This window comes from Charadrius vociferus, unplaced genomic scaffold, assembly GCF_000708025.1.
Source record: "Charadrius vociferus isolate BGI_N301 unplaced genomic scaffold, ASM70802v2 scaffold308, whole genome shotgun sequence".
NCBI classification, from domain to species: Eukaryota; Metazoa; Chordata; class Aves; order Charadriiformes; family Charadriidae; genus Charadrius; species Charadrius vociferus.
Window position 1 is genome coordinate 1,954,143 of NW_009649929.1, and position 20,440 is coordinate 1,974,582.

Here is a 20,440-nt window from a genome sequence, read left to right on the forward strand (position 1 = left end):
CTGATGTTGCTGTTTGTTGCATTTTTACAGAGTCTGGATATCTAACCAGTAGGCAGATTTTGGCATACCATAAATTACTGCTGAAAATCTCTCAGCATTAGACACACTGCAATAGCTGTGCACCTCAAATGGATCATTTTCCAAGCAATAAAGGTAGTCTGATGGATATGCAGTGGGCTGGGGTGCTGTTCATCTCCTGGCTCTGCATTAGAGTCCCTCCATAACACCAAGCAAACAACTTCATTTCCCAGGGCCTAAATCTTTCAGCAATCAGGAACAAAGAGTTTTGTTTGTTTTCCCCTGTCAAAATGCTTTTTTCCTGTGAAAATTCAGAATTTACTAAACTTGCCTTTTCTATCTTTTTTTTTTTTTTTTTTAAACTGAGAGGCATATGTGAGATGTCAGAGTTCCAGGGTGCAAAAAAACACTTGGGTTCTCTCTGCTACATTTAAATGTGAAATGCAATAGGTAATATCTGAAGGCTTCACATAAAAAAAGTGCTCACACTATCCTCCCACCATAAACAGTAATAATTATTCATTATCTCCAATTTCAGCTACTTTTTCTATCCTGCAAGGCTGGGCTGTCTCTCATTACAGTGACCCCTTCTCATGCCATTGTCGGCTTGAACAGGGCAAATGAAAGGCAGTGCTCAGGAAGATGCAGTACAGCCCTTTCTCCTAATGGCATCTCATAGCCCAAAGGACGTTTCTCAGAATGCCCAAAGGTTCGTCCCTGTGAAAAAGGATCTCCAAGAGTTTCTCCACGGTCTCTCGGACTTTGAAATTTTGTACTGAGATCTTCAGTGTTGCTGAGACACTTTGATATCCTTGCACGTCACTCACAGAGGCTTCATGACAAGGACAGAGCCGCTCTTGCTCCCGTTGGCTTGGCTGACACATCTCTGGGTGCAGGTTTGCAGAGTCTGACCTCCAGGAGAACAATACCTGCTCAGGACTTCCAAGATCAGCTTCTGGAATTGCGTTTTACTTTTTAACCTGACTGACATCTTCCAGCAAGGTTGGGGATCCACTGAAGTTCACCTGCCTCCCAAACAGAGATGAACAGCATCTGTGGACAACCATGCCTGGTCTCTGCAAGGGCTTAATCTTCTCCAGAGTACATTTAGGGTGTATTTTCTCCCCCATGGGACTCAACATTGTTTGGACCTATTTGCATCTGGAAATACACATTTGAACCAACATGGAGTGCATCTGGAGATCCCTTGCCTGCAGCATGCACGAACGTGACAAGTGTAAAGCATTAGAAAAAGTGTAGGCATTAGGAAAAAACACAGGGATATAGAAAAACATGTCTCCTGCTGCTTTCTGCCACATAAGACTTTGGCCTCGACATTAAAAACTTCCATGTTCTCAGACTGTGAACCAAAGACAGCAAAACTTTCTTTATCCTATTCTTCACTGATACTGCCTATTTAGATCAGAAGGTTCTCTGGAGGGTGTCTACGACATGCCTAAACAGGGCATTTTTCATTCCTGGTTCCGAGCTTCCAATAATTATTCCCCTAACTATAAAAAAAGGCTGAAAAAAGGCATTACTGCTGTTTACAGAGGACCCGTAAACATCTTTTTTCTCCCTCTTGTGCAAGAATCTACTAATGTATCTGTAAATAGAAATTTTGTAGGGCTGAGGAGGTACCTCACAGCACAGAGCAAGGACCGTCTTAGCACAATGCCTGTATACCATTTGAGACTTTAAGGCTGCAGATCTTTACTGATGCCTGGCTGAGGAAATGCTATTTCTTAAGATAAAAAACACTTCATGTTAGAAAAATGTGTTCCAAGAAAAATGACAGCAAAAGACTACAAGTTGTCATGCTTGAGAACAAACCATCCCAAACATATGATGCGACAGCTGCAAATGCGGGAGCATTTCCTGCTCTAGAGGCATTTTCAGGCTTCCTTGCTGCTGCAAAGCCTACCAGCATTAAATATTTAGTAGTGGGTGCTATATCTGCTCTACCAAGTCACTTGGCTTTTCAATATTCTCGTTGTTCTATTTCTTGCCCAGAACTCAAATTTGTCTTTGTCTTTCCTGACACTGAAAGAAAAGAAACAACCATTACTTACCTCACAACGCTGAAATTAAAATTGAACTTCAAGCTAGAATTATCACTTTGAGTGACAATGTAAAAAAAAAAAAAAAAGGCAAATTGCAAGAGTTCGAAACACTAAAACAGAAGCACTTGATTTTCTACAGGGCTTGCTTCATTCATTAATTCAGTCAAATAATTACTTTGCATTAATTTAATTAGCTTTGCTCTAAATTAAGAAGAGCAAATAGCAAGAGAGGTGGCAAACTGAGGGCACAGCAACACACCTTGCAGGGAAAGCTGCGTGGAGGCTCAACTTGCTCTGGGATTCCAGTGTTGCAAGGGAGAGAGATTCATGCTGTCCTTCAGGCACATACCTGGGGCCTCTCAGTGCCCAGTTTGGCGTCGCTGCAGCAAAACACCCTGACTCACCTCTCACAAGGTGAGAGTGATTCACCTGCTCTCTCACAGGTGTCCAGAAGCACCAACAAGAGGAGTAGTTCACCCACACTCATTGCAAGGCTTTTTATTTCAAAGCAATCACCCTCTGCCCAGGAAGAAAGTAATTCACATCTTGCCCTTTCACAGCTGAAACTGGTATTCAGCAGCAAAGAGAGACAAGTCATGGAGAGCAGGTCTGAATCCATGCCACTGACACCAACTGTGCAACACCCAATGGGGGATGCTGACAGCATCAGAGTCACTTGTCGCAACATAATACAAGCCTCAGAGAAAAAGTCTCCTTAGAGGCACCACGCCAACTTCAACCAGAGCCAGGGGGACCTAGATAACACTCTGGGAGCACAGAGAAACAGTGCTCAGGCACACCATGCTGGAGAACTGCAATAGCCCCCAGTCAACAGTGTCTTCCTTCTAGGGTGCTCCCAGGTGCTTTCCAGGAGTGGTGAGGAAGAAGACCCTACTCAGAAGATGCCCACCTGGAAATGGTTATGGCCAAAATTAGGAAAAGAGGAACAACATTAGGGAACTTTACACCCCACACAACACTACCTGTTTCAGGGAGCAATAAAGCAGAAATTTTCCTTTAAAGGAGTCTTAAAACAAAGTTGAGAAGTTGTGGATTATTTCAGAAATCCTGGCACACACAGGGGTTATCACAGGGAGGGTGGGAGGACACTAACAGTTCAGCTAAACCACAGCTCCTGTGGTCCCCAGGGCTGGGCAGAGATGAACTGCCTTCCGACAGCTACAGCTTTGCTTGGTCCCACACACAGCACACTGCGCTGCGCTCCTATCCCATCTCCTCAGCTGAAAACGTGCCTCACGTTTGTGGATGAGGCACATCCACTGCAAAGACAGATCTCACAGAGAAGCCACGTTTATTTTTTTTAAAAGGAGAAAAGGGCAAGGTGGATGGGGTGGGGAGTAAGAAACGCTAAAGACACCATCAGCAGCAAAACCATAGCAATATCCAGGTTAAAAAGAATAAGGAAATTTAAAAAGAAATCATGTTTTTGATGACTTAAAAAAAAAATCCCATTATCAGGCAGGGTTAAATAAAGAAAACACAGGAAAGACTGAATAAAATCCTTTGAGGAAGGGAGGTGCTGAGGGCGGAATAAATCCCTAGGCAATGCCTGAAATCTGGCAGGCAGAAGTCAGTCCTCACCTTCTCTATAAAACAGCCTGGAGTGAAACATCTCTTAGGTCAATGAGGGACATGGCTGGAGGAGAGGGTGCTTCCTTCCACCCCAGCAAGACCCAGCACCACTAGCACAGACACAGTCATGCTTGGAGAGGTAATCTCCTCCTGAGGTAAGGAGATTTTCATTTTAATTTTGCACTGGTTCACTTTACACAGGAAATATCAGCTGAATGAGGGGAGTTAATATAATCAGATATAGCTTAGCACAGCAACAAATATATTCAGCAAAGAAAATAAAGATAGGCAGGGATAATTTCGCTAGACTTTCCTCGCTTCCTATCGCTCCATTCCTTTCTCTTCCTGAAAAATTACACGTATTTCTTGCACACAAAACAGGGATATTTCCCTGCGTCAAAACAGCAGGTTAACACTGATGGACAGAACAGCCATAGAGGAACCTACAAAGGACTAACCTCTTTCCAGATGTACATTTTCTATACTGCCCGCATCCTGATGGTACATGACTGCTTGTCAGGCATGCTGTGCGCCTTGCAGGAGTGCCACCCTTCTCCGCTATCCCCACCGTAGGGAAGCAGAACTAAATTAAACTTTTGGTCAAAAGAACTTCTGATCAAACAACAACAACAAAAAAGAAAAAAAAAATAACCAACCACCCACTCTTGAAGCTAAAGAAAGTACACGCTGCTAACACCACTGGGACTGTCTATTTTGGGGAAGCTTTCTGGGACAACAAAATAATTCAGTCTCAGGTGAGCCTAACATCTCAGGCTTTTTTGTTTGCTTGGGTTTTAAGGGCGTTTTTTTTCCCCCTTTTTCCCCGCCTTCCCCCTCCTCTTTAGCCACTTTTGGGGCTTTTACTTCACTGGATTTAGATGGTGGTGGCCGAGACCCTGAATTTGGCTACTTCTGTAAGCAAAACAACTAGCTTGGCATAAAACTTCTCTGAGACAAATCATGTGTTGACAGCATGAGGATCAGCAGTAGGCAATGACCCTCCAACCTTTGCTTAGTGGCTCTCAGAGGCTTTTCAAGGGAAGATGCTCCCCACAGTTCAGGCTGACTCCACTACATTATCCTTTTGTCCCCGCGGTCTACTGAAAGCAGTGAGGCAAGAGCTGCTAAAAAAAACTTGTGAGCGGCATGAAAAATTGGTCTACAGATACTGCCATGTTGGGTTTTTTACCTGCTGGAGTTTGGATTTTTTTGCAGCACCACATCACTGTTGCTGGATCCTTCTCACAGCAGGGAACGCACCAGAGTTACACACTTAACCGTTCGTAAGTCACAAGAAAATGATCAGAAGTCCTAACCATCATATTGCTTGAAACTCCCCACGGGTCTACGTTCTACCCTGATGGGGTCTAATGCAAACTAACATTTGGTTTTCTGTGTACCGCAGACACAAATAGCCTTCAAGCGATCTCTGCCATGTTAGCCATAACTAATAATAAGGATGCCGGAGCAGCTCCAGATTAGGGCAAATAAGTGGGAAGCCACTTTTTATGCTTTCAAGTTGTGAGTTAATCCCAGATTTCTTCCCAAAAACTTGAATTCCACATACAATTCCAAGCCTCCATGTTTCCAGAAAAAAAAAAAAAAGAGAGAAAATCAGAATAAAACATGATGTTATGAAAGGGGCCTCACCACTTTTGAGATGGAAACCTCTCCCTGTCGGATACCGCTACTTCCCAATGACTGGGAGAAGTTAGTATCTGCAGTCTGGCTGGCCCTGGATTATGTCTATTCTTGGAAACTCCAAATGTGACCACACAAGGGGATTTCTTGACTGGTTAGTCCCAAGAACTGCCTTTGATCTTCCCGTTCTGTAAGTCCACACATCCTCAATAATGACAGAGGAAAGAGAAGTAACTATTTCCAACATTTCCCATTTTCCTCGGAAAGCAGTAGTGGTGCAAACATTGCATTCTCCATCTCTCATCTTTGAGACCTTACTGACAACACACCTTAGTGCTTAGCCACCACCACAAGTTTGAACCACACTTTGGATTTATGTTCAAGCCCACCATCGCTGCTCAACCCTGGCTTAAATGGCCAAGCATCACGCGCTTGTGTGTGGATACAAACTGCCATGCTGGTTAGTAAACCCTTTAGTTTCTTGATCTCAATACAACTCTCTCCATCATCGGCTGTATCACAGGGAATTAAAGCCATTTTCTAATGTCCTTTTCATCCCTATTGATGCCTAAGAGCCACTGCCTTGGACCGGCAAAAAAGTCCTCCATGCCCCCCTAGCACACCTTTGCAGTCTCCCTGTTCTCAGGCTTTTCCCAAATTAACCTGCAAAAGTGATCTTCATGTCTCCCTGTGAAAGCATAGTTGTAGGGAACATCTCCCCAGAGGAGAAAGGATAAGTGATCTGTTAACATTTTACACATGGATAAATGTGAGAGCAGTTCCCAGACCCCAGAGTTAACAACTGGGCAGAGAAAAACACCCATTGCTACTTGACAGATAAAGAACTGAAAGCTGTAGTGATGCTATGCGGCCTGCCCAGCTTTACATGAAAAGTGAACTTCACTGGAAAAGTGAATTCTGGTCCTCTTTGCCCTGCTGCGGTGCCAGGGTGTGATACTCCTTGTCTTCTCCATCACTCCAGGACCATACGTTCCCTCAGCAGTCAAAGCCAGCCAGGCTTTCTGTTCAGGTCTCCCTCCTAACATCCCTCCTGCAAGCAGGATTACGCCCTGTCCTTGGTCCGTAGGAGTAAAAGCAGCCCCAGCTGCACACAGGGTCTGCAAACCCTGCCACCACTTCCACACCACAGGGCTGGGGGTGCTGCTGCTGCTGCAGAAACCATCTCCCTGCAAACCCTTGCTGGGCTCACAGGTATGAGCTCACAGAATCACAGAATGGTCAGGGTTGGAAGGGACCTCTGAAGATCATCTAGTCCAACCCCCCTGCCCGAGCAGGGTCACCTACAGCAGGTTGCACAGGATGGCATCCAGGCGGGTTTTGAATGTCTCCAGTGTGGGAGACTCCACCACCTCTCTGGGCAGCCTGTTCCAGTGCTCTGCCACCCTCAAAAGTAGAGAAGTTCCTCCTCATGTTAAGATGGAACTTCCTATATTCAAGTTTGTGCCCATTACCCCTCATCCTATCACTGGGCACCCCTGAAAAAAGACTGTTCCCATCCCCCCCCGGCACCCTCCCTTTAAGCATTTATAAGCATTGGTAAGATCCCCCCTCAGTCTTCTTTTCTCTAGACTAAAGAGACCCAAGTCCCTCAGTCTTTCCTCGTAAGAAAGATGCTCCAATCCCCTAATCATCTTAGTAGCCCTAATCAATTACAGACCAGATTGGGCTCAAATGCTTTAGAAGACAACAGCTATCCCGCCAGGAGCAGAGCGCTCCCTGGGGTGTAAGCCACCCAAAGAAAACCAAAACCTTCACCCACTCCTCTGACGCAGCAGCTCCCCATGAAGCAGCTGCCCAGGCCCCAGCACACATCAGGCCACCAGTTCAGCACGAGCAAGACAGCTCCCCAAAAGCATCCAAGTAAAGCACAAGCTTCTATTCGAACCCAAATTTGAAAAACATAGAGCAGGGCATTGACAGGCCTGGGTACCCAGCACAAGGTGTGAGCTATGGAAACTGCTAGGCAGAAGACCGGAGCTGCCCCGTAACCCTTGAAGCGCCCCTCCAGCTCATACCCTCCTCGCGTCCAAGATGGAGCGGCACCCACGGCAGGGGGGGCTGCCTGTGCCGCAGCCTCTGGCACAGCCTTTGTGCTGAGCAATCAGTTTTCTGGGGCAGGACAAGAGGAAAGCATTAAAAATCCAGCTCTCCCAGGCTGCTGGTAATGGATAGCGGAGCAGATCCTGCCTTGATTCTTGGCTTCTGTACAGAAAATGCTCCCAGTAAATGCAGTTTGAGGCCACAGCTAAAACAAGCAAGAACCATGGTGTAGGTCTGAAGAAAATAACCTTTTTCTGAGCCCTACCCCAGATTTCCTGGGTTCCTCCAGAAGAGGTCATATCCATATTCATAGCTGGTATCACGGTAAGCAACAGGGAAATTAAAAACATCACACTATGAAAGATAGTTACAGGGAAAAAAAATCTGCCCAGATGCTTTTTCAGGGCAGCTGTTGCACTAAAAATCTTCTAAGTTTCCTGTGCAAAGTGAACTCGGGAAACAGAAATGCACATGAAGTAGATGGGAATCATTATGGAATAAAAATCACCCAGATGTTCTAAACATGTTCTATTTTAAACATGCTCTACATGCTCCTTAGCTTGCCCTTCAAGAGGCACCCAGGTGAAAAGTACAAGTGACAAAAACAATCCGTTTGAAGGACAACTTCAGATAAATAAACCAGATCAAGCATGAATTGGCTCCCTGGATCCGAGATCAGACCAGCAGCAGAGCCGAGGGCACACACAGCTCAACCCGTTACAAACAGCCCCTTCCAGATTTCCCCCATTACTCAAGAAATCTCCCGCGCCCCACAGCACATGGCCCGCGTGAAGAATGCCATTCGCTTATATACTGCTTGGTAACTGATGGCAAGAGCGCACGCCAGAGTCCAGCTCTTAATGTAAACAAGCCAAAAATAATTCCCTTACCTTCCGTGAAGCTGCCTGTGAGGGTTATGACGACAAACACTTTGCCTTCTGGCTCCAAATCCACCTAAAAAAGTAAAGGAAACATTAGAAAATTGTTTTTCAAGGCAAAGACTCTTCTCGGGATTTTGCATGATAAATACTGCCAACATTTGATAATTGAAGCCCTATATATAGTCACATGCACATTCTTAGATTTACAGTAAATCAAGCATCCATGCCTCAAATTGTTCAGCATTCAAGGTTCCATAGAAATACAGAACTTGATTCCTTCTTTTTCCTAGAAGGGCTGAACAATTTCAACCTTGCTAAAGGAAACAGAAATTAAAGAAAAAAAAAATATCTGGTTAATAGTGTTCCAATTTGTCAGATAAATGAAGCGGGAGTAACATTGAACACACACAATTCTCTGAAAAAATCCATGCATATCTGTTTGGTGAATTACACAGGTATCTCCTCCCTGTTACATCTTATCCCATCGAAACTGTTTCACTCTTTCATAATCCCATCAGTGCTGTGGTAAACAACGATTTCTTACATAAATCACCTTTTGGCCTTAAATCACAGAAAATAGGTAACTGTCAGTGCTGTTACCTAAGGACTTGTTGTCATATAATCTAATTTAGATAGGGATACAGAATATAATTTTAGGGATCAGAAATTCAATCCCAGTGTCGGTCAACCTGTCCTTGAAAGAAGGTATTTATTTTCCGGTTAGTAGCTTTCTTATTTTTAGTTACATTTTTTAATTAAGGTCTTGCTTTGGTTTTTGGGTTGGGTTTGGTTTGGTACGGTTGGGTTTTTTGGTGTTCACCAGCTAGTTTTTAGCAAAAATCACAAATAAGGATCCCTGAAGTTTGTGTCAGGCTGCCATGCAGAAATCTCACTTAAAAGAAAAAAAAAAAAAAAAGACACACACACACACCCTGTCCCATACACCCCCGAATTGCAAGGTTAAAATTGGCAAAGAGGAGTGTTGCACCTCATGGGTATCGACAACCCATGCAGAACAGAAATTCTGGAAATAGACCTCTCTGTAGGAATAGCTAAAAATGGTCGTTCAAACTCTCTCTGCTCTTTAACAGCCACCTTTCCTCGGTCTGGCAAAACCAGAAGCAAGTCAGCAGCACCAAGGTTCATCGCGGAGGCGCCCAGAATTGAATACACCTCAGTATGCATTGTGGAGTAGAAAAATATTTCCCAGTCCTGTGAGAAAGGAGGATGAGCCCAGGCTTCTTTTGTTTCAGGTAACACACAGTGTATCCTGCTGATTTTTTGATTCCTCAGCAGTGTTAACACACATGACACCGTTCAAGTCAACCTCTAACCACAAGCCTAAGCTCCCAGAGCCACAGCGTAGGGACCACCACTAATCCAGACAATATTTGCCTGGGGTTTGCCATGCACCAACCAGTTCTTTTAAGGGAATAACATTAAGATACAGGTAAAAGAGAAAGTTGAACTCTATATATCTAACGGAGGAGCCGTTACTACCATACTACACATGGACAGAAAGCATCTGCATGGCTGTAAACAGGGAAAGAAGGTGTCCAAACCAGACTGACTCTGCAGAATTAAGATATAGCAGCGCTTTCTGATGGCACCTCCACTCCCAGGGATGCTAACTGCAGCTTCGCCAACAAAAGCGGAGAAAAAAACAATCTTTTGGAGCAATTGATGGAGAAGCAGAGATGGCACACATCACCCCCCTTACGTTTCCCTAGCCTACAATTTGTGGCAGAAGTAGAGAAATTGTTTTTAAACTACTCCAAATTTCTTAGGATGCGCAGAGCAAATGTTTTCAGAGAAAGGATGAGAGAATATCCTATTCACATGGCTCCAGCTGTAGTCCAGAAGTGACACATCTCTATCAATGGGATACAAAACAGGGAAGCTAGAACTGCTTGGGAAAATCCTATCAAAACGTTGATTTTATGGACCCTATATTTTCCACTAAAAAAAACCCACCCAAACAAAATAAATCAATTTCACAGGGAGAATTTAAGTTAAATATTTAGCTTTGACTCAATATTTACCCAATATTTTATCTAAAATAAATATTTAGCTTTGGCTCATATTCAGCCAGCTGAATATGAGTCAGCAGTGTGCCCAGGTGGCCAAGAAGGCCAACAGCATCCTGGCTTAGTGTCAGAAATAGCGTGACCAGCAGGACTAGGGAAGTGATCGTCCCCCCGTACTTGGTACTGGTGAGGCCCCACCTCGAGTATTGTGTTCAGTTTTGGGCCCCTCACTACAAGACAGATATTAAGGTGTTGGAGTGTATCCAGAGAAGGGCAAGGAAGCTGGTGAGGGGTCTGGAGCACAGGTCTTATGAGGAGCAGCTGCGGGAACTGGGGTTGTTTAGCCTGGAGAAAAGGAGGCTGAGGGGAGACCTTATTGCTCTCTCCAACTGCCTGAAAGGAGCTTGTGGCGAGGTGGGGGTGGGTCTCTTCTCCCAAGTAACAAGTGATAGGTCAAGATGAAATGGCCTCAAGTTACACCAGGGTAGGTTTAGGATGGATATGAGGAAAAAGTTCTTCACAGAAAGGGTTATCAAGCACTGGAACAGGCTGCCCAGGGAAGTGGTGGAGCAGCCATTGCTGGAGGTATTTAAAAGATGGGTAGACATGGTGCTGAGGGACATGGGTTAGTGATGGTTTTGGCAGTGTTAGGCTGATAGTTGGACTCGACGATCTTAAAGGTCCCTTCCAACCTAGACGATCCTATGATTAGTTTTTGTGTTTGCTTAGGCTGCTTACTACACTGGCTTAAGGGAACTGTGTTTAAATAGACCTCTGACTCCATTAAAACGGAAGACATTCCCCAAATAAACTTCAACTCCAGCAATAATTTTCACCATTTTTGCCTAAATTTCAGTTCACTGGGGAGATGTGCAGTTTTGTAAAGTAATGGTTCTTTCAAAAATATATGATGTCTATAACATATATACACATATACAGTCACCCAAATTGATTTATGGGATATCAAGACTTCAGATTTTATGGGAAAATCCTTACTTATGTTTCCAAAAATCATTCTTCAGTTCATACAATTTCTCTGCCAGTCTCCATAGACAGTGCTACGTTAGACTACCTCTTTCACATTTACAAAGAGGATCTTTCCACACTTCTTCCGAGATATGTGATCTCTTATGGGATACAGAACAAATCCTGCACTCTCTGTTTAGTCTTAAAAACAAAGGTTTGTCAAGATACAAGCAGCTGGGCTGAGACCAGGAGATGCAACAAAAGCATCATCCACTTTCGGCACAGGGCACAAACAAAAATTGGTCCAAACTCTGTGACGCATCTTGTTCTCCACCTGTGCAAATGGGATTCTCCTGTCCAGGGTAGTATAGTTTCACAAAACAGAAACAAAATTGTTTTGAAAGTAATAGCAGAAGATTTACAACAGTTATAGAACAATCCCTCTCCCTTCCAGACTCCAAGATTAAAGACCAGTAAAGACCCTCCACTGACTAATCTGCCTCACTCATATTATACCACAGAACTCAATAAAGAGGATCTAGCTACGCCTAAGATCTTTTCATGGCACACGTTAGTGTGATCTAATTAAACATTACAGCTGAAAGGCTCCAAAACGAAGCCCTAGCATGCCAGGAGCTGCAGAAGCAGAACATCTTTGGCACACCAGCATCCAGCTGGATACAGGACAGATGGTGAAATCTTGTCTTATACAAGAGGTTAAATTAGGTCTTAATAGTCTCTCTGGTCTTAAATCAATAGCAACAGCAATAACAAAAGATAAGATACAATGAAATTAAATAATTAAAATTAATAGAGCACTGATAAAAGTCTGGCTTTTGGACCTGCTGTGATCTCCTTTAAAGATTAAATTTGACCAGCTAAGTAGCACCCAACACAGTATCTGAGATCAACTCCCAAAACTTTTCCCATGGAAAGTGCCTGAAACAGAAAAATCATCCACAGGAAAGGAAAATGCCTGATCGCAGACCTGCCCTCCCACGAGCCTGCCCGCGATCAGACCATCAAGCAGCTCCCGGGCAGCAAGGCTCACCTGACGGGACGTGCTTCCTCACGCCATCGCACGGACCCCCCAAACCACAGCCCCACAACATGGAGGTGCAGTTAGCTCCTGAAAGCTCCTCACACTTACAGGACCACAACCCCCGGTGCCCGCGCAGCCAGACGGATGCTCCTGGGCTGAGCCAGCGTGCACAGCAAGCAGCTTGCCGAGCCCGGGGCTAACCTCAGCCATCCTTGCCGCTCGGTTCCCCATGTTCCTGCCCCTGCTTTACACCTTCATTACTGCCTTCAACGCTTTGGATTGTGGCTACAAAACAGCACGCACTGTGGCAGAGCTTCAGCGAGCCAGCAAGCAACTGCAGCCACATTTGGGCACTCAGAAACATGCCCATAACAATCTGAAACCAGATACCCACAGATGAGGAGCGTGGTACCCTACTTCTCCCTCAAAAGGAGGAACTCCTAATATAAGCCTTCCTTCAATCTCTTCAGTCACTGAAGAACTTCTATCGCTAGCACCTACTTTCACAGACTGAGATTACTTCTCACTATGCTATGTTATTTAATAAGATTTGAGCACTTCAAAAGGAAGCAGCTGCCAAAGGACTGGCCCTCCAGCCATGGAAGGGATAACCCTATCTAGCGGCGGCTGGCTGGCGGCCCAGGCCCCGACTGCGCGCCGGCAAGGCTCCAGTGATGTCGGTACCTCCCAGCATCAGCGAACACCCTCGGGATCCAGCCTCACAACAGCTGTGCCCATGTAACACAAGTACCACGCATACACCAAGTTTTGCTTCTCATTTCTTTTCTTTCCAGCATTGAGAATGGCTGCTTAAAGGCAAAAAAACCCTATGGTTTTTTCTTGTATTATTCTTGACAGAATTATTAGAGTCCATAGCAGACCATGCAATCAGTTTGGATCAAGAAAGCAGCTGATGCTGATCTTGTTTCTCAAAGAAAGCAAGAGAGGCTCGGAGAAACTCAACAGCCTGAAGGCAGTACAGATGATGCTAAGGGGGAACTCCTATCATACTATAGTAGGTAAGCAATACAGGGATGTAACCATGTGTACGGAATTGCAGAATTCTGCCTGGGAGGTTTAGTATCAGAGCAGGAGATGCACCGCAGTGGGAAAAGTCCTGTTGTATTAGGAGAAGCTAAGGAGAAGTCTGAATTTCTATGCATGCATGATATTGCGAATGCTATGAGGTACACCGATCTCCAAATAAGTCAAACTAAACTGGTTGTGTGCAGCATCACACCGTTGGCAAGCGTAGCTGTAAACAGTAATCGCCCTCCCCTCTCTCCGGCACTTTCATCCTCAGCCTCATCCCCCAGAGAACAACTGGGAGGAAAAACATCGACTTCTGCCTGTTTCAGAGGTAACTTGGCCAAGTTTTAGCTAACTGGGAGAGGAAAGTGTGCTTATCAGTGTAGTAAAGCCTTTAATCGCGGCTCTCTTCTAGTTCAAGGAAATGGAAGACAGCATGTTCCTCCATAGCACAAAGGGTGGATAAGATCAACTGCTGGAGCTCAGGAACCCCCTTTGTATCTCTAAGAACAACACAAGATTTTGGCCGAGAGCTAAGCATACACTTTAACTTCTGTTGAACTTCACAGCCATACCTAAAAGAAAACAAGCGCTGAAGGATTTTGGCAAGTGAGCTGGAAATGAGCAGGTAAAGACCGACAAGTTCAGCTGTGGTTTCATTACGTTTCCATTGTGCGAGGCAACACTTTGGCAGCGAGGCAGAACACAGGACCGAGGAGGACTTCACTCCTAATTCAAACCACTTACACGGTGCCCCATGCCTGAACTTGCTGAGATCGCGCAGCTCCACGTGACTTCAAAGGGAGCTGCAAGGGATCAGTTTCCCACAAGGAGGGGCCCCAGTCAACCATCTCACACACCTCCAGAAAAGGACTGTACCACATTGTTCCCAACAACTATGCAGGTGCTATTTACTCCCCTTCCCTGCATTACAGAAAGAAAAAAAAGCTAGTTCGGTAGCGAGTAGATGTGGGGAGACCGAAACAGAACTCCTTAGTCATATGCCTTCACACATATAATAAAAACTGGTCGTGCGTGATTCATTCAATGGAAGAAGTTTGGAAAACAAATTCAGAAGGAGGGTAATCTCTCAGGCAACATATCAACACCCAGCTGAAGCATCCACTGAACTCGAAGAGCAGGTATAGTCAGTCAGCCGCTGAGAGAGCCTGGCATGCCTCTGTGAAAATCTCGTCGCGGATGGGAAGAGGCAATATGAAGGGTAGCTGCCTGCCTGTGAGTCGCTCGCTCTCCAAAATGGAGACAAGGTGGACGAGGCGGACCTCCCGCATAAAGAGACATCTTCAACGCTGCACCTGGCACAAACATTAATTCTTGCAAACACAAGATCAGAACATTCTTCCTCCCCCCCCCCCCAATAGCCTTGTCTGGGAAGACTGATCTGAAGTACACTGAAATCAGTGGAACTCTTTTTCTTGTCTTTGGATCAGACACAAAAGATGACTGCATTTACCCTGGAGCCCAGAGCATCCTTTCTCCCATTGCTGCTCTGTCCTTTCTTCCCCACAGGCATAACCAGTAAGCATCCTAGAAGTACCACCTTTTTCTAAGCCATGTCTATGCTGACGTGGCTTCAAAAACAGAACAAGCCAGACAGTTGCAGTGAATAAAGCAAATATAAAAGCTACCTGGAGACTTAATTAGCTTAACTAAACAAGTAGCTATATCTTTGGACTTCCTACACAATTTTTAAATTTAATTAACAGAACTGCATATATAATCATTCATTTGTAGAGGCAATTCCCAAGGCTCTGTACAGTCAAAAGAGCTGAAAGTCTGGGTTAGGCTAGAGCTGGTTTTTCACATGCCTCTAGTTACTTAATTTTTCTTGTTTAAGCTCCTAACAGATCATGCTTATGGAATGCGAGATCTTTCTGTATTTTAATAAGGTAGCACCTCCACCTGAGCATGCCTTTGTTGGACAGGTCAAGCAGCAACAGCCAAATACACAGTGTCTGGATTAATCAGTCCCTCTTATACATTTCAAGGCTGACAGACACCTGTCTATCAAGTCAAGCACCTTTGAAAAATCCTTAGGGCTCTCTAGAACAAAAGGGATTTTGCATTTCCAGACCAACAGATTAAAGTAGTCTTCCTACAAATGCACAGCATGCAACTTTTAAGATTCAAATCAGTGCGCCTAAAAAAAAAACCAAAAACAACACTACAAAAAAACAAAAAAACGCAGGGTGCCAAGTATCTTCTCATTCCTGCAAAGGCTGGCAAGTGCTTAGGGCAGTAATTTCCACTGCAAGTGCCAAGGGCAGACACGGACAGTTTCTCAAAAACCCATAGCAAGCTTTGTGCAGGGGAGGCCCTTGGAGATGCCATTTGGTGAAGGGCAGTGACCCCAGCTCTTGTTCCACCTGAGCTTTGAATCTGATACTGCCAAACAGCAGCATTTCCCTGCTCCCACCAAAATTTAATTTTGATGCCAGGTCTCAAAACAAAGAGTACAGTGTGACACAGCGCTGTGGAAAGGCTGCCAGTCCCACCTCTCATTGGTAGGTCCATGCATCGGGCCGAATTCAGAGTGCCGAAGCCCTCACAGCTCACTGATTCCAACTGCAGTAAATGCATAATTAGACCTAAAGATGATATCTGGTCCCTTGGGGATCAGCCTGGCCATCCCCTGGCAGGGGACAAAAGCTCAAAACTTCTGTCTCCTGCAAGTGATGGTAACTGTCAAAGTTTCAGGGGGAAAAAAGAAACCTTTCCAACAACTACTGCTGCTGTCTGTTCAAGCTCTGAAGGTAAACCCACAAATGGGTGGAAAGTTAGTCTCTCTTGTAACTCTTATAAACCAGTTCTTCCAGCTATTATTCTAATATTGTCATTCTAATTTTTTTTTTGTTCCAGGACAGCTGTTTAAAATATTACTTTTGTTTTCAGTCAAGCTGCATAATTACAAGCTGTGCGTCAGCCATGAACAATCCTGCATAACTAATAACTCTTAGCCAATCCTGGACTCTTTAATCAATTTTAGTCTGGTTTCATCCAAGAGATTACCCACCTCAATAGAAGATTTGCTCAGGTAGGAAGAGCAAGGGCTGCAACAAGATATCTATCCTGTGAAAATTTCTACCAAGAAAACCTGCTTGAAGGGCTACAAATAAAATATGGATTTTAAAAAGGAAATTTCAAATGTTAAAAAAAAAAAATTTTTCAAAAGCATGAGCCAAACCCTGCTCCTACTGGAGTTACACCAACTTATACTGCTTTTGACAAATCCCACCTCTAAAACAGTGATTTATGAGTAAGAGTTGCAAGGTCGCTGCTCTTTAATATAATTGTAGGGGTATAACATTAAAAAGACAGAGGGAGACACAATTTGTCCAGGGACTATTACATTTTTGTTCTCCTTATATTTTGTAAAAAAACCCAACTACTCCTCTCTGGAGGGATTTCTGATCCCTTTTTCCTGAGTTATTTGGCAGGCCAAGGGTATCCAACTGCCTGTTTATCAGTCCCACAGTACTGAAGTTTCTTGAAGACCTTGCACAGACCCCAACAGTACCACTGAGGAAGAACTCATTCCTTCAGAAATTTAAGTGAAACTCAAAATGAAAAGGGGGACGGCGGAGAATCTAAAAGTCCCATGCACACACTGAAGTCTGCAACAAAGGAGGGTTTCCACGAACAACCCCAAGAGAAGCGTGGGGCTAGAAAGCACTAGCGTGGCAAACAGGCCGAGAAGAAAACATGAAAGAAGACCGGACCCGCGTGGCAAGGGTCCAATTTCTGAGGGTGCAGAACACGCCAAGCATGGGACAAGACTGCAAACTGCCCACAACCAGCAAAGCAGGCGCTGAAACGCCCACCTTGGAGCCTTCCCCTCTCGATTCAACGGGGAGATTTGCCGTCAACCCTCCCCAGCCGGGCCTGTGGGTCAGGGGAGGGAGGAAGGTGGTCCCACAGGCTGCTGCCAGCTCGCTGTCGGCAGCTCTCACAGCAGGACGTGCAGTCCCAGCTCACCGCAGGCGGCTCTGCAGTCCCCGGGGTGCAGCCACGCTGCAGCGTGTGGCTTCCCATCCTACGCGGCTCCTGCAGCAAGCGGCCACTGGCCCACAGCTCCTGTGCAACGAGAGGGGGTAAGCTGATGGAGCAGCACTACTGGGATACAGAGCCCTGGAACGCCAAGGTCCCCCCTTTTCGGGCAAAGCTTTGGGGAAGGGATAGGAGCACGGTGGCAAAACACCTGCTCTAAACCAACCTTGCACCTAGGAGACATCAAGTTGCAGGAGGCTCTTCTCCACTTTTCCACCTGGCCGACAGACAGCATCTCATTTGCTTTAGTGACTGTACACGGCAGCCAGAGGAGATGTCAGGCAGAGAGCCCCGGACATCCTCTGCAACCCCACTGACCGCAGAGAGCCAGGGTGGGGGGCAGGACAACCTTTCCCTGGGGACCTCTCAGCACCTCCGTGCAGCCTCCCCCTGCTCCCTCCCACAGCCTGTACGGCCAGAGGCCACGTGAAACCAAAATCATGTGGGCAGGACACACTCTGCCTTTTCCCACCACATGCTCACACAAGCAGAACTTTAGCTCTGCTGCGCACAAAAGTGTTAAACATGCATCTTGCTTCGTAATACCATGCCAAACACCACCATGTCCAGTCCACCACTGGATTTTTCTCCCAACTCTTCTTGCCTTCATCCTACAGTTATTTTGGGGTGGTTTTTTTTTTGTTTGTTTGTTTTAAGGGATGGGGGGGAAATCGCAGATTACTTTCCTTGCCTAACAGGCAGATACTGACATGAAGGCAGGACCACTAAATGAAAGGATGGCAAACACAGGGCTTCGTTTTCAGCGTTTGAACACTTGACTACAGCAAATACACTCATGCACACATTCGGTAGCTGGTATCGGGCTATCAGCTTTGCACACGCAATGTATGGAAATCTGCTTGCAAACAGCTATATATGCAACTGCAGGTAAAAGAGGCTGAAAGCGGGACAGGATCTCTGCTCTCCAGAGAACTTCAGTGCTTCGACAAACAAACAAAAAAACCCCCAAAAACAAACAAAAATCTTCTATTTCCATTCAGTTAACAGTAACAACTGGTCAAACCTCAACAACCAGTTATTACCAGCAAAACAAAAACCTTTCAACAGCTATGAAGCCCTGGGACACCGTTTTAGCTATTACACTCTGGAGACATGAGTTGCAAAGGCGTGATGCCAACAGCTCACATTTTAGGTCTCTCACCGAGTGCACAGAGCAGGAAATGCCGTTTTCTATCTCCAAGTTCTGGAGATGATCAACAAACATATTTTCCATCATACATATTAACTCAATATAACTTGGCAGAAAAAAAAACAGGAAGTTGTGCCAGTTTTGCTGTTTACAGTAAGAAATAAATAAATCACTGACGGGTGCCAAGCAGGCAAGTTGGTGGCACTTCCCATTTGGAAACACTCCGAGAGCCATAGCAGTGAGTTGGTGAGCGGAGTTTCCTCAAAGTAAAACGCTGAGATAGCTGAGCTTAACACTGATGCAATGCCCCCCCGACAAGGAAAGGGCTAGCAAGGGAGCGAGCCCAGGTAGCCCATGCACCAGCCAGCATACACCAGAGACCTGGGTTTTGCCCAAAGAGGAACAGAACAGGCACCAGGCAGAAATACAGAAGGAGAAACAAAAAGATTGGGCAGAGAAGCAATACCGATGCTCTTCGTCTTGAGAAGTCATCCAAGGCATGGCATTCACCTACAGTTTTAATTGACCTTATTAACAAATCTAGGCAGACTTATGAATCATTCACGACTTCACATTAAGCACCAAAGCCTGCATCACAGTGGGAGGTTCTGTGTTCAAGGCACACTTGTTGGTCGCCCATGAATCGTCACTGCACAGCTACAGCAGGAGAGCGCTGTGTAACTTAGGGGAAATCCACTGGGTTGTGCAATGTCAGCCAGGGCCCTCAACGCTGAGTTCCAAGGAACTGTGGACCCCTAAACCAGCTGCAATACTCTGCAAAGAGCCCCTCGGAGTTGTCTCCCCAGCACTTTGCTCATTTACATACTTGTGTTCTTCTCCAGTATTCGGTGCTGGGAAATACTTTCTTGTTATTCATAGGTTTTATTGCATAATCTTAAACTTCTGTGAAATTCTTTTTATTCGAGTCTCCATTAGGTGTGTCACTATTTCTAAGATATCTTCCTACTACATATAATTCATTTGGTGTACTGCTGCTTTTCATTTTTGTGCAATAGCTCTTTCTTCTTTCTAAAAAGAGGCCACAGCCGATGAGATAATGAACCATTAAAATCCCTTAGTCCTCCAGATATAATCCATCAGATTTCTGAACATCCCAGGTACAAAGGGGAAAGGTCACAACTTTCTGCTATTCCAATCATTTCTGTCAGAGACTCACTTTTGAAGAGCCAAATCCCATTTTTTTAATAACAGTTAAAAAGTTAAATCCTGGTGGTATAGCAAAAGACAATCTGCTGGAAGAGTCCAGCTATTTATGATGCTTGATTACTACTAAAGGTTGCTGTAAAATAAAAAAAAAAAAGGATCATGGAGTGAGTTGCGATAAGCATCTCAATGCCTGCAGCTTGACAGCAGGAGGCACACAATACCACCACCCTTGTCATTATCACAATTAATTAACGTGCAAAATCAAGTTATCTGCAATATTTCTGAAAAAACATAAGATTTCAAATGACGTCTCATTGGCATGCCAGTCTTTAGAACTATAGCTCCCATCACAGATATCTCCATTTAAAGCCTTCACTGCATTACTCATCCTTCATGAGGATACAAAAAGAAGGGATTAATTCCAGCAACTTTTGAAACCCAGATCCAGCAATGGGCTGTAACACCATGGAGAAGCCTAAGCACCTATGCTCTGACCACTTTTTCCAGATCTTGAATTAATCACAGTGATGTCTTGCTTCCCCACCTGGCAGTTTCTTAACACTGAAACTATTAAGGACTAGCATTTATATTCAGCCAGTAGTAATCCACCGCATCTCCTCTCACACTCCGTGTTGCAAGATGATCTGTCAAATGATTTGAGACAGAAGGATGAAAAGCAAACGATCAAATATGGGTGGTGTCTTACAGAAGAGAACCTGCTTGAGACACAGGGA

At 45.0% G+C, this 20,440-nt stretch overlaps 1 protein-coding gene across 1 annotated transcript in view; it reads right to left on the reverse strand.

Moving 5' to 3' along the window:
• The window catches only part of PRKCH (protein kinase C, eta), a gene marked incomplete at its 5' end in the record, with an annotated part of 119,233 nt that overhangs the window by 83,203 nt on the left and 15,590 nt on the right, over nt 1-20,440 (reverse strand). The window contains one exon of the mRNA XM_009891217.1: nt 8,267-8,330. Coding sequence (XP_009889519.1) covers nt 8,267-8,330 — 64 coding nt within the window. The remainder of the gene's footprint in view (nt 1-8,266; nt 8,331-20,440) is intronic.